The 10,631-nt window shown below is 41.3% G+C and overlaps 4 protein-coding genes across 5 annotated transcripts; 1 reads left to right on the top strand and 3 right to left on the bottom strand.

The window, feature by feature from the left end:
• Positions 1–3,248: 3,248 nt before the first annotated feature.
• LOC115621828 (vesicle-fusing ATPase 2) lies at positions 3,249–6,261 on the bottom strand. Its single transcript, XM_030515636.1, has 2 exons — positions 6,029–6,261; positions 3,249–5,937 (listed from the first exon to the last, which is right to left on the bottom strand). Exons 1-2 carry the CDS (start codon positions 6,124–6,126, stop codon positions 3,795–3,797), a joined length of 2,241 nt encoding a protein of 746 aa, XP_030371496.1. The 5' UTR covers positions 6,127–6,261; the 3' UTR covers positions 3,249–3,794.
• Positions 6,262–7,277: 1,016 nt separating this feature from the next.
• On the bottom strand, positions 7,278–8,773 carry LOC115621829 (tRNA:m(4)X modification enzyme TRM13 homolog). The gene has a single exon (XM_030515637.1). The coding sequence runs from the start codon at positions 8,732–8,734 to the stop codon at positions 7,427–7,429; it is 1,308 nt and encodes a 435-aa protein (XP_030371497.1). The 5' UTR covers positions 8,735–8,773; the 3' UTR covers positions 7,278–7,426.
• Positions 8,774–8,899: 126 nt separating this feature from the next.
• LOC115621834 (probable small nuclear ribonucleoprotein Sm D2) lies at positions 8,900–9,608 on the top strand. Its single transcript, XM_030515643.1, has 2 exons — positions 8,900–9,036; positions 9,145–9,608. Coding segments are annotated over exons 1-2 (360 nt in total). The 5' UTR covers positions 8,900–9,034; the 3' UTR covers positions 9,503–9,608.
• LOC115621832 (protein D3) lies at positions 9,569–10,611 on the bottom strand. 2 transcript variants are annotated; one of them, XM_030515639.1, is made up of 3 exons: positions 10,485–10,611; positions 10,203–10,361; positions 9,569–10,132 (listed from the first exon to the last, which is right to left on the bottom strand). In XM_030515639.1, exons 2-3 carry the CDS (start codon positions 10,326–10,328, stop codon positions 9,653–9,655), a joined length of 606 nt encoding a protein of 201 aa, XP_030371499.1. In that variant the 5' UTR covers positions 10,329–10,361; positions 10,485–10,611; the 3' UTR covers positions 9,569–9,652. The 2 variants fall into 2 exon arrangements, with proteins under 2 accessions (XP_030371499.1, XP_030371500.1); XM_030515640.1 differs by lacking the exon at positions 10,485–10,611 and having other exon boundaries at positions 10,203–10,363.
• Between the last annotated feature and the right edge of the window lie 20 nt (positions 10,612–10,631).

Raw genomic sequence — 10,631 nt, 5'->3', positions numbered from 1 at the left:
TCTTTTTAATTGTCTTAGTACCAAGTATGACTAGGATATGTGAATTAGTGTGTGTTTGGCAGCTAATTATTTACTCATAACGGGAAAAGTTTGCCTGGAGGTTCTTGAATTATGGCTGCAAAATCATTGAAAATATTGCAAAAATTTATTGAGGAGTCTGCTCAGAACGAAAATTGAATTAACAATTTCTTCTATCAAAAGAAGCATATTTGTAATGCGATACTGAGAATTTATATTTAAAATTTTTAAAAATGGTGTAAATTTGGTGGAATGTTAAAAGTAAATAATTATTACTATTTATGTATGGTGAAATTTAATTATTTCTTCAACGGAATTTCTATATTAATAATTCTTTAAAACTAAAATAAAATCATAAAACAAATAAAACTGCATTAACAATTTCTTCTATCAAAAGAAGCATATTTGTAATGCGATACTAAGAATTTATATTTAAAATTTATAAAAATTGTGTAAATTTGGTGGAATGTTAAAAGTAAATAATTATTACTATTTATTTATTTTGCAATTTAATTATTTCTTCAACGGAATTTCTATATTAGTAATTCTTTAAAACTAAAATAAAAGAATAAAACAGATAAAACTGCATTAACAATTTCTTCTATCAAAAGAAGTCTATTTTTAATGCGATACTAAGAATTTATATTTAAAATTTTTAAAAATGGTGTAAATTTGGTGGAATGTTAAAAGTAAATAATTATTACTATTTATGTATTGTGAAATTTAATTATTTCTTCAACGGAATTTCTATATTATTAATTCTTTAAAACTATAATAAAAGAATTGATTTCTTTTAACATACTATAATATAAGTACATATACATTTATTCTAAACATTTTCCGATAGTTTTCTCATTACGCTAATTTATGACACTGCTGGGCGCCAATTGGCTAATTGTCGGAATGGGCAACCATTCCATCAGATAATGCAAATCGCACATGTATCTCAAGAAATATGCAGTTTTAATTAACTAATAAGCTCGCTGGCATGCGCAGCTGACGGTGGCACAACAAGATACTAAGTATATAGACGCCACACACAGGATTCTTAAGACAGTCGACGATGATAAAATTATGATTATACGAATAGCTCAATCATTGGTCCATATGTATACTCGTGCTATTTAAACGGGCGTTGCGCGTAATTAGCGCAATATATCAATTACTCTGTGCAATATACATATTTAAATATTACGTATACGCCGAGGCGCGCGCGCGCCTTTCAAGTGTTTTCATTATAAATCATTTATTCAAATTGTGTGCGGAAAGCAGACGGCTGGTCAGTAGTTAAGTCTTGTATATAGACTGAAGGCAGAGGCGGCCAAGCTGGCGGGTCAGTTTGTCGCCCGGTGCGGCGTCAAACAGCTGATCGACTGGCATGCGGTTTGTTGTCTCTATAACGTCTGATAACGCCTATAACGGTGACATTTGAATGCACTGTGGCCTGAAAGTCAGCTATTTGCAATGTTTTCTCTTTTCCAATTGTATCTTTGTTTATGGAACTGTCCCTAATGCGACAGTTATTCAATATGATAATATCCTTCAGCTTTAAAACCCCCTAATTTTAACAAAGTTTGAAAAGCGAGAAACAATTGAGAAATATAATTGTTTTTTGTTTACAGTGCAGATGAAATAGAAATCTTTGAAATGCCATTAAATGCATTTATTATTTGTCATTTAAGCTGAATTCTATCTTCTGCGAGCCATGCTTTTAAATTAGAGAAGAGAAAAATATCGTTGGGTCACGAGAATTAAAGATGAATGTGTCGGTTATCGTCAGGGAAGAGGACTTTTTTCTCAGCCAAATGGAGCCGTGTTCTCTTCAATTTCTTATCAAATCGATCCAACAGCTCACTATAGTACTACCCTGCAAAAGGTCCATGGGGATATTTCATTAGGAATCACAAAAAATCCTTGACCTTCATTTGGCTTTACTATTTCAAAGCTCATTTGAGTCATATGTGTCCCATTTAGCAATAATATTAGGATTATAAATCCAAATATCAATTGAATTATCAATGTCTTGTCTTTTATTAATTGCTATTTGCATAGCTATGAGTTACAAATAAAACTAATTGTTTTTTAAAAAAAGTACATCAGCATATCCTTGCAACAATTTTCAAGAAGATAGTCTGGGTTATGACCTTTACTGCCAAATATACAATTTTGTATAAATAATTTAGACATTTTCTTGGACGTATTGCCTCAATAGTGCAGAAAGGGTTATTTTATACAGCAAAGTAGATCCAGTACTGAATGCCATAGGTCCGCACCGGCTTTAAAATTGCCTTGAACAGGAGCAGTATAGCTCTCTCAGCTTAGGGAGTAATTGAGGCCCACAATGTTAGACCAATCCAGGATAAGACCCATGTACTTGTGGTTTTAGTCATTCATTCATTTCATTTAATTTTTAGTAGCAATTTTATTAGCTGCTAAGAAATTTGTGCCAAAATTTTACATGTCACCATTTCGGTTTAGGTATTAACGCGAATTTATTGGAATCTTAATATTTTTCTCAATCAATATTATATTATATTATTTATCAATCAATATTATATTTATTTAAATGTTTTTAAAACCAATATTGAACGAAACTAATATTTTTTATTTAAAAAATTTGCGAAAATAAAACCGTTTTAGTCAAGATTCAAACCACTAACAGTAACTTACCACGCTGTTAGGCAAACCTACCACTTCGTGGGGCAAACTTAACATGTGGTAGCTTACTAGATGGTGAATTTTATTTTTAAAAACTATCTAAGGGAAGGATATATGTACTCGACATGGCATACAGTGAGTCACAAAAGGAATGGCACACCCATTATTTTTGAATAGATTTTCTGATACGATTATATAAAAGTAATTAAATAAATTATAAGAAAAACACTAATACAGGTTGCAGTGATACAGTTTTTAAAGTTTCACAGAAACTAGGAACCAGAAGCTAATGCTGCAAAATTTAAAACTTGGGCTCGATAGTTGTTGTCAAAAAATTGCATTTATTTTTCTGCCTGATTATTTGTATTAATATATTTTAGTTTTATGTATTAATTAATAATTTATTTAATTGTAAATAAAAGGAAGCCAACAATACGTTTCCTTCGCATACATCATTAATATGTTAGTGCATACATAATAATTCCTTGCGATTTGAACTTGAAGCGAGGGCGGTGCATGAAACAGCCTTATTAAGTTAATCCTTCCCTATTACAGTAATTAACCTCGTCGGCTTAACGTAAACTTGTACAACTTTAATGCTCGATACTCTAATACATATACAAACACATACATACATAAACAATATGGGTGCTAGATTGGGGGATTATAGGGTTAATACACAACTACAAAGTACATTTTGAACGCGTAAGGATACTAATGGAGCTTATGGGCGTGGCTGCCACACGCTGGGATTTGTGTGGAATGTTTCTAAAAATAATTGTCGCTAATTAACATCATTGTTGTTGCTAGCTTTCGCATATTTGTGTTGCTATTTCTGCGGCTGTTCTTCATTTTTGTTTTTCATTATAAATGTATCAAAATTTGCATCGTGGCGCCTGTTCTTTTTCGTTTTGTTTTTAGTTACTTGTTGCGTTATAAATGTATAAAACGTTCTATTGATGTTGTTGTTTCGGTGTATAAATGTATAAAAATTGCGATTTGAGCTAGTTCGATGGTGTAGGTTACTTTTGGCGCGCACTGTGTTCGGCACACGCTCGTGTCTAGAAAGCGTCGTCCAGCTCCACAACGGACATTCTGAGATCAGAGACAAGCGGTAGCTACTGGGTCCGGGCGATCATGTCCAGGCCACCCTCCTCCTCCATTTTGGACAGGAACTTGACGACGCGATGCTGTGGATCCGATTGCCGTGCCATGTCGATGAGTCCCAGCAGCTTCTTGATGCCAATGTAGACACGCTTGCCGGCCATATTCCTAGCAATGCTCATCAATTCATCGCGAGTGAAGAGCTCTGCATGCTCCAAGACGCCGAGCACATGCTCCGGACTGGACAAGTTGGGCACATGCAGCACAGAGGTGAAGGCCGAGAGCATTTCCATTTCCTCGAGCACTTCGCGCCGACTGCTGGTGCACAGTATGAGCAGTTTACGACCCTTTGGAGGCTGTTTCTTGAGCAGCACGAGCAATGCTTGTAAAGTCAGATTCGAGTAACGTGGACCGATGGGTCCGTAGTCCAGCAGACGCTCCACATTGTCCACCACAATGCAGCTGAGTGTGGAGCGATAGGCATCGTCGAAGATTTTACGTATGTGCAAGCACTTGGCGGACTCGGTAAAGCCAACCATGTCCTCGGGCGAACACACCTTGACGAAGGGGAAATCGGACATCTTGGCCAGTCTGGCGGCTAGCGCCGACTTGCCAGAATTAGGCGCCCCCTCAATAAGAACAGAGACAAGACCAGAGCTTTCGGTGGCCTTGGCCTGCTGCACATAGAGCATGCCATCCTCGAGGAGACTGGTGACGGGTTGGCCCCAATTGATAACGCCCCTGGACAACATGTTCTCCAGCATTTCTTGGGCCGTGCCAAATGCCGGCTTTATATCGTTCTCAAGTGCGTGAAGGAAATCCGACCTTGTTACCTTTAACTTCTCCATCGCTTCAGGATCCACGGTGACTTTCGTGTCCGCCTTAATGAGGCGATTCATGGCAGTGGATTGTGCCGCACGTACCAAACCCTCGAGTTCCGCACCGCTAAAGTTCTTAGTGATCGATGCAATTTCCTTATTATCGACATCTCCTGCGATTTTATTGAAGTCGCGCATGCGTTTTGTGTGTATATTGAGAATCTGGACGCGTCCCTGCTCATTAGGCAGGCTGATCTCCATCTGCACCTCCAACCGACCCGGTCGCATAAGGGCCTCGTCGATCATGTCCCTGCGATTGGTCATGCCAATGACCAGAATGTTGTTCAGCTGCTCCACGCCGTCGATCTTCGCCAGCAGCTGATTGACAACGGTGTCGTGGACGCCACTGTTTCCAGCTACAGATCCACGCGCTTTGCAAATCGCATCGATTTCATCAAAGATGATTATGTGCAGCCCACTGTTCGGTCCAAGACGCTTTTCCTCCTCCTCGGCATCGGCAAATAGCCGGCGAATGTTCGCCTCCGATTCACCCACATATTTGTCCAGAATTTGGGGTCCATTCACAATTTTCGGCTCTCGTGCATTCAACATGGTGCCTATTTGGCGAGCCATTAGCGTTTTGCCTGTTCCGGGCGGTCCGTACAGCAAAATGCCCTTCACATGCTTAATGCCCAGCTGTTCGACGAGCTCCGGTGGGAAAACACGCGAGGCAAAGGCGCGGCGAAAGATGGCATTGAATTCTTTGTCCAGGCCACCGATGCCCATCTTACCGAAGTCCCAATCGGGATTGATGATGGACTGTCGCACTATCTTGCCCTTCGATTTGCCCTGCAGATTCAGCACCGAGTTCTCGGCTTTCTCGAATTGCACCACCGTGTTGCCCAGAATGCGTCCAAAGCGCACGTTGCGGGTCTTTGGCTCCTTGCCATCGCCAATTGTCTTCGGATCGAGTGCCTCCAGTGTCTTCACAGCTAGTCCCAACAGCTTCTTATCCTTGAAACTAAAGACGAGCGTCTGCCCCACTGTCAGAGCCATGCCAGCGAACTGCATTATGAACTCTTTGGCCATTTCATCAGAGTCGTATGCCTCTTGCGTGATGGTCTTCTTTTGCAGAAAGTCCGTCTCGAAGGACACCTCGGTGATGATGTCGGAGTTGGCATCGAAACGATAGGGTCGCACATCGATCTCCTGGTTAATGGACAACGTGGCCCACTTGCGTTGCACCAAGGAGAAGCCCACTTGGCCACGTGGAAAATCCGCAATCTTCTCCAGCGCGAAAATGTAGTGCTGTCCAGGTCCAGGCGAAATGTCTGCATATCTATGAATAGTGGGAGGAACAGGGGAGTAAGCCGTCAATGTCATTTAAAGACAACAATAACAATAACAACAACAATCGCAAATGTACTAACTTGACTTCATCGGTGAAATCGGCAATATTGACGATCGCCTTGTTGGTCAGCGACAGTACGTCGGTGGGACATTTGGCTGCTTTCATGCGGTAGGCCATTTTCCTTGACTTTTCGTAGTGCTAGACGAATAATTTGTTGGATTTCAGCAGCACTTTTACTTTTCTACTCCGACCAGCGCGAAATTCTATTTCTCCCTTTTCTTGTTTGCTTCCAGCCACCACTCACAACTGACAACGCACACACTGACTCACAGCCGAACAGCTGATCGAAACCGTGATGTGTAGACCTGTTTGTACGCATGTATGTGTCGATGTGTGCGCACTGGAAAAACTGGAAGCGCATGCGCATTAGACAGATGACGGATAGCAGACGTTAGATTATTTCTGAAATCCCTTTTCAAAAACAAAACAAATTTCAATTGTAAGCCAATAATGAATGTCTTTTAAAAGCACAAGTATTTAATGAATTTACGATTTATTTATAATTCCATTATTTATTATTTATACTATTAACTAAAAATTCGATTTATAGGTAAGATATTCAGTAAAACGAATATTTGTGCTGAAGATTTTTCGTGTATCTCTAAAATCTACGCAACGACTACATAAAATGCCATAATTTTACAGTTAAAAGACGAATAACTCGACTAGATCTTTCTTTAATTAATTTTTATAAATACAAATGAAATTTTTGTTGCTGTTGAAAATCTTGAAACCTCGAAAGTTCTCAACTGTGTGGTTTTAATTTTTGACTCACATGTAACGACATATTTTATTTATTTGTTTTAAATATTTTTCAATATAATTTTTATCTTTCCTGATTCCATGATATGGGTTATATTAATCAATTGATATGAAATTAAGTCAGATATCTAAGAGCATTTAATATGAATGGGTTCTATATCGGGTAGGAGAGCTTACATCTGAAAAAGCTAAGCTCAAGATGGGTGTCGGATCGAAAGGAGCATCGTGTCATTGATTCAAAGAGAGAAATTTCGCCAACTTTAAGCATAATTCACAAAAGTTTTTGCATCGTTTCATACAAAATGCTTCAAGTAAAATGTGATTATCTTAGAAGATAAGTAGTTCAATCAAGAAGGAATAGAATTATGGCTTAGACTTTTTACTTAACTCGACTTCTGTTTGTTTTCAAAACTATTGTACCAGTATGTAATTATAATCTTAGAAGACTTTGGTTTTTCAAGGGCTAGAAGGGAAAAGTTTAGGTTTGTATAAAAATGTTAAACAGATTTACAATTTCAAAAACAATTATAATCTTTTAATGCAAAGCTAAATTTACAGAAAACGTCAACGGCACATAAAAATATCTCATGGAGCTGCAAAGCAACACATTTTTTAAGCCTGTTCCCAGGTCTGCATGAGTATTGGAAGAATCATGTTAGCTATTGTCCTTTTGTCGTGCCAGCAGCACGACATTCTCCAGCGTTACGTCGCGTGGCACATAGAATTTTAGTGCAGCATTATAGCCATGTTGCTGCAGATATTTCAGACGACCATGGTCCAAGACTCGCTTGCATTTGTAGCCGATTTCCTCGCGCTGCTCGCGACTTAGTCGTTGACTCGGTTGCTGTTGCTCTTCCGTATCCTCCTGCTCCGCTCTGGTCTTATCCTCGGCCATGGCCTTGCGCCGCTCACGACTCAGGCCAGTGCCACAAACCGCCCAGCTAACCATTTTGGTTATAATGACGAACTCTCTGGGCGTGATGCCAGTGGTTTGCAGCCACTGCTTGCCCACATAGGAGCGCCATTCGCAGCGATGATGACAGCAAAGCGCAATCAGTATGTAATCGGTGTTGGTGGCTTCCTTGCCCAGAACGCAGCGCAGCGTCAAGTCTGTCGCTGCTCCGCACAAATGTTTGGACAGCGCCACGTTATGTTGGGTGCGATGCAGCTCCGGTAACTGGGACATTTTGAAGTCGGCTATGTCGGCGCGTATGCGTTGCACCAGCTCCTTGTTGGCCACCTTATTGTCCTTTTTGTGACGCAGCGAGAGCCGATCCAGCAGCACAACTTGTGAATTCCCCAGCTGCATCGATTCCAGCACACTGGCAAGGTAATACGCAAGTTGCCCCTTGCCTGCACCAAATTCAATGAAGCTAGTGTTGCTGGCGAGCTGCTTGTCGTGTTCTAGGATGCCCAACAAGGCCGCTGTTTGTATTAAATGCTTCCGCGATTCCTGCCCATAATCTTCTATTTTAAGCTCCCTTTCCAGCGATTTGTGTTGCAGCTGCAGCTCGTCAATTGTATTCTCGATATGCTCTGTGTACAAACGGTTCACTTTGTCAATCACGCCATAGAATTCGCTGTCCTCCAGCTCGTGCAGCTTAAGTTTTTGGTAGTCTGCGAGTGCCACCTCATCTTCGGGCAGCAGTGCATCGCCGGCATTGATGCCCTTCTCTATATAAGGCAAGGTACTTTGTTGTTCGCGGGCATTGCAGATGCTGAGGTGTTTCTCCAGCTTACGCTTGAAGACCGTGTGGTTGGGATCCAGGGGGCAGGGAATGCGCTCTGCGTCGCTATTTTCTATTTCAGAGCTTTTGTTGGCGGGCGCATGGGCTCCGCAGAACTCGCTGCCCTTGTTTACGGTCATTTTGCAGTAACGCTTCTTGCGCTCGACCCAGTGGGCGCAGGTGGTCGTCGACTCGCCGGTCATCTTGGGTCGCTTAGCAGAAATTTCGTCGGCCATGCCATTTGAAATAAACAATTTGTTTTTATATATATATCTTCCACAACGTGCAACAGCTGACAAAATTCAAGAGATCTGGTAGCGCTGTTTGGTGTACGCAGCCCTTGCACTGGAATAAAATCAACGCTGCTAAGACAGTGTTGGTAAATGTGTACCCAAACAAACGCAAAACGAAATAAGAAAAGCCGCGCGGTGCAAACGTTTGCCAAGCAAAAAACCAAATTTTTCTTTACAAAAAATACAACTGTAGAGTAGAAAGACCCATTTGCGCTACAGTACACTTGCCATAAACTTTGTAACATGTAAGTAGTGGGGATTGCGCTGCAGACTATAATAAAATTATTATACCGGCGTGCATGTTTTTTCGTACACCTTTAACACACCAATACTAATGCAGAATTGTTTTACAGGGCGCTTGTTAAACCAAAATCAGAGCTCTCGCCCGAGGAGCTGGCCCGCCAAGAGGAGGAGGAGTTCAACACTGGGCCGCTCTCTGTGCTCACACAATCCGTCAAGAACAACACACAGGTGCTCATCAATTGCCGCAACAACAAGAAATTGCTGGGCCGTGTCAAAGCCTTCGATCGCCATTGCAACATGGTGTTGGAGAACGTCAAGGAGATGTGGACTGAACTGCCGCGCACCGGCAAGGGCAAGAAGAAGGTGAAGCCCGTGAACAAGGATCGCTTCATTTCAAAAATGTTCCTGCGTGGCGATTCCGTCATCCTGGTGCTGCGTAATCCGCTTGCTACTGCGGCGGGCAAATAATAGGGCGCCCCGCAAAGAAACAAATCAACAACAAAAATAGAAAGAAAACCACAAAAACAACCACAATCAATAAAACCAAACGCTATTCACTTTAGTTTAATTAAAATTCATGCACAAATTCAATTCAAACGCTCACAAATATTCATCCTTTTAAGACTCCGACAACTGGCTGTGAAGTGTGTGCACATAATCGTCGTACTCAGCCTGATAGAAATTGCCGGCGACTGGATTGCCCAAATGGTACTTTTCAGCGAATTTGGCGGCGCTGAATTTTGGACGATCGCGTCTAGAGCGGTTGCTCACGCTTTCCTCGTCGAATTGCAGTTTGCCGGGCTGTTTGTAAAGCAAGAAGACATAGCGATGCAGTCCAGTGTCCTTGGGTGGTCCAGAACCCACGTATTCGGCCAAAGCTTCACCGGCACTAACATCATTGCCAGGTATGTTGACCACCACCCAATGTTTGAATTCACGAAATTTGGGTTCGGCACGGCTGGGTGCATCTGGGTCGGTCATAATAAGTGTATAGTAGTCGGACGGGGCAGCAGTCCATTCGACTTTGGGTTGGTCCTTCACTTGCGTGGGAGTTAGTTCCACGCCCTCCTTGGCCTTTAATCCATTGCTGTAGCTGACCTTTGAACGGAGTTTTTCCATCAGTTTTTGTGAATTGCTGTTTGTTTTGAATCTTGAAGCTTTTACTTACCTCCAGAAACTGGTTTGGCGCTTGGGGAATGACGTCGGGAACAACTTCATGCGATTTGAATACCTGCTCCACAGAATTGGCCTGCACAGCCACAATGGCTGCCAGCAGTAGAGATAATAGCAGCATTTTCCCCAACTATGATAATTTTTATTTCTGTAACTGATCAGTCGAAACTAATGTAATTTCTGAAAGAATTGTGTGTACCCCAGAAAGAGTACTAAGTAGTTGCATTCAAAAAGAAATGGGAGATTTGTTTCCCTCGTCAAACCGTTTACAACTTACAAAATGTGTTCAAACTATCTGGATCGACCGGCCCGTGGAGAAGTCTGAGTGCAACTGAAACCAGTTTGCCTTGCCAGCTACGCTTTAAAGTTTCATTCAGGTCGAGGGTGAAGCTTTTTATCGAACTACTATTTTTCCATTGGCAAC

The sequence above is a fragment of the Scaptodrosophila lebanonensis genome, unplaced genomic scaffold, assembly GCF_003285725.1.
Source record: "Scaptodrosophila lebanonensis strain 11010-0011.00,11010-0021.00 unplaced genomic scaffold, SlebRS2 tig00000024-arrow-pilon, whole genome shotgun sequence".
In the NCBI taxonomy this organism is placed as follows: domain Eukaryota; kingdom Metazoa; phylum Arthropoda; class Insecta; order Diptera; family Drosophilidae; genus Scaptodrosophila; species Scaptodrosophila lebanonensis.
Note: the sequence above shows the minus strand (reverse complement) of the source record. Positions and strands in the feature narration are given on the sequence as shown.

Coding starts and splice junctions, on each gene's coding strand:
- LOC115621828 (XM_030515636.1), bottom strand. CDS start 6,126: ATGGCCTACCGCATGAAAGCAGCCAAATGTCCCACCGACGTACTGTCG. Junction 5,938..6,028: donor GATTTCACCGATGAAGTCAA/GTTAGTACATTT, acceptor CACTATTCATAG/ATATGCAGACATTTCGCCTG.
- LOC115621829 (XM_030515637.1), bottom strand. CDS start 8,734: ATGGCCGACGAAATTTCTGCTAAGCGACCCAAGATGACCGGCGAGTCG.
- LOC115621832 (XM_030515639.1), bottom strand. CDS start 10,328: ATGCTGCTATTATCTCTACTGCTGGCAGCCATTGTGGCTGTGCAGGCC. Junction 10,133..10,202: donor CGCCAAACCAGTTTCTGGAG/GTAAGTAAAAGC, acceptor CTCCGTTCAAAG/GTCAGCTACAGCAATGGATT.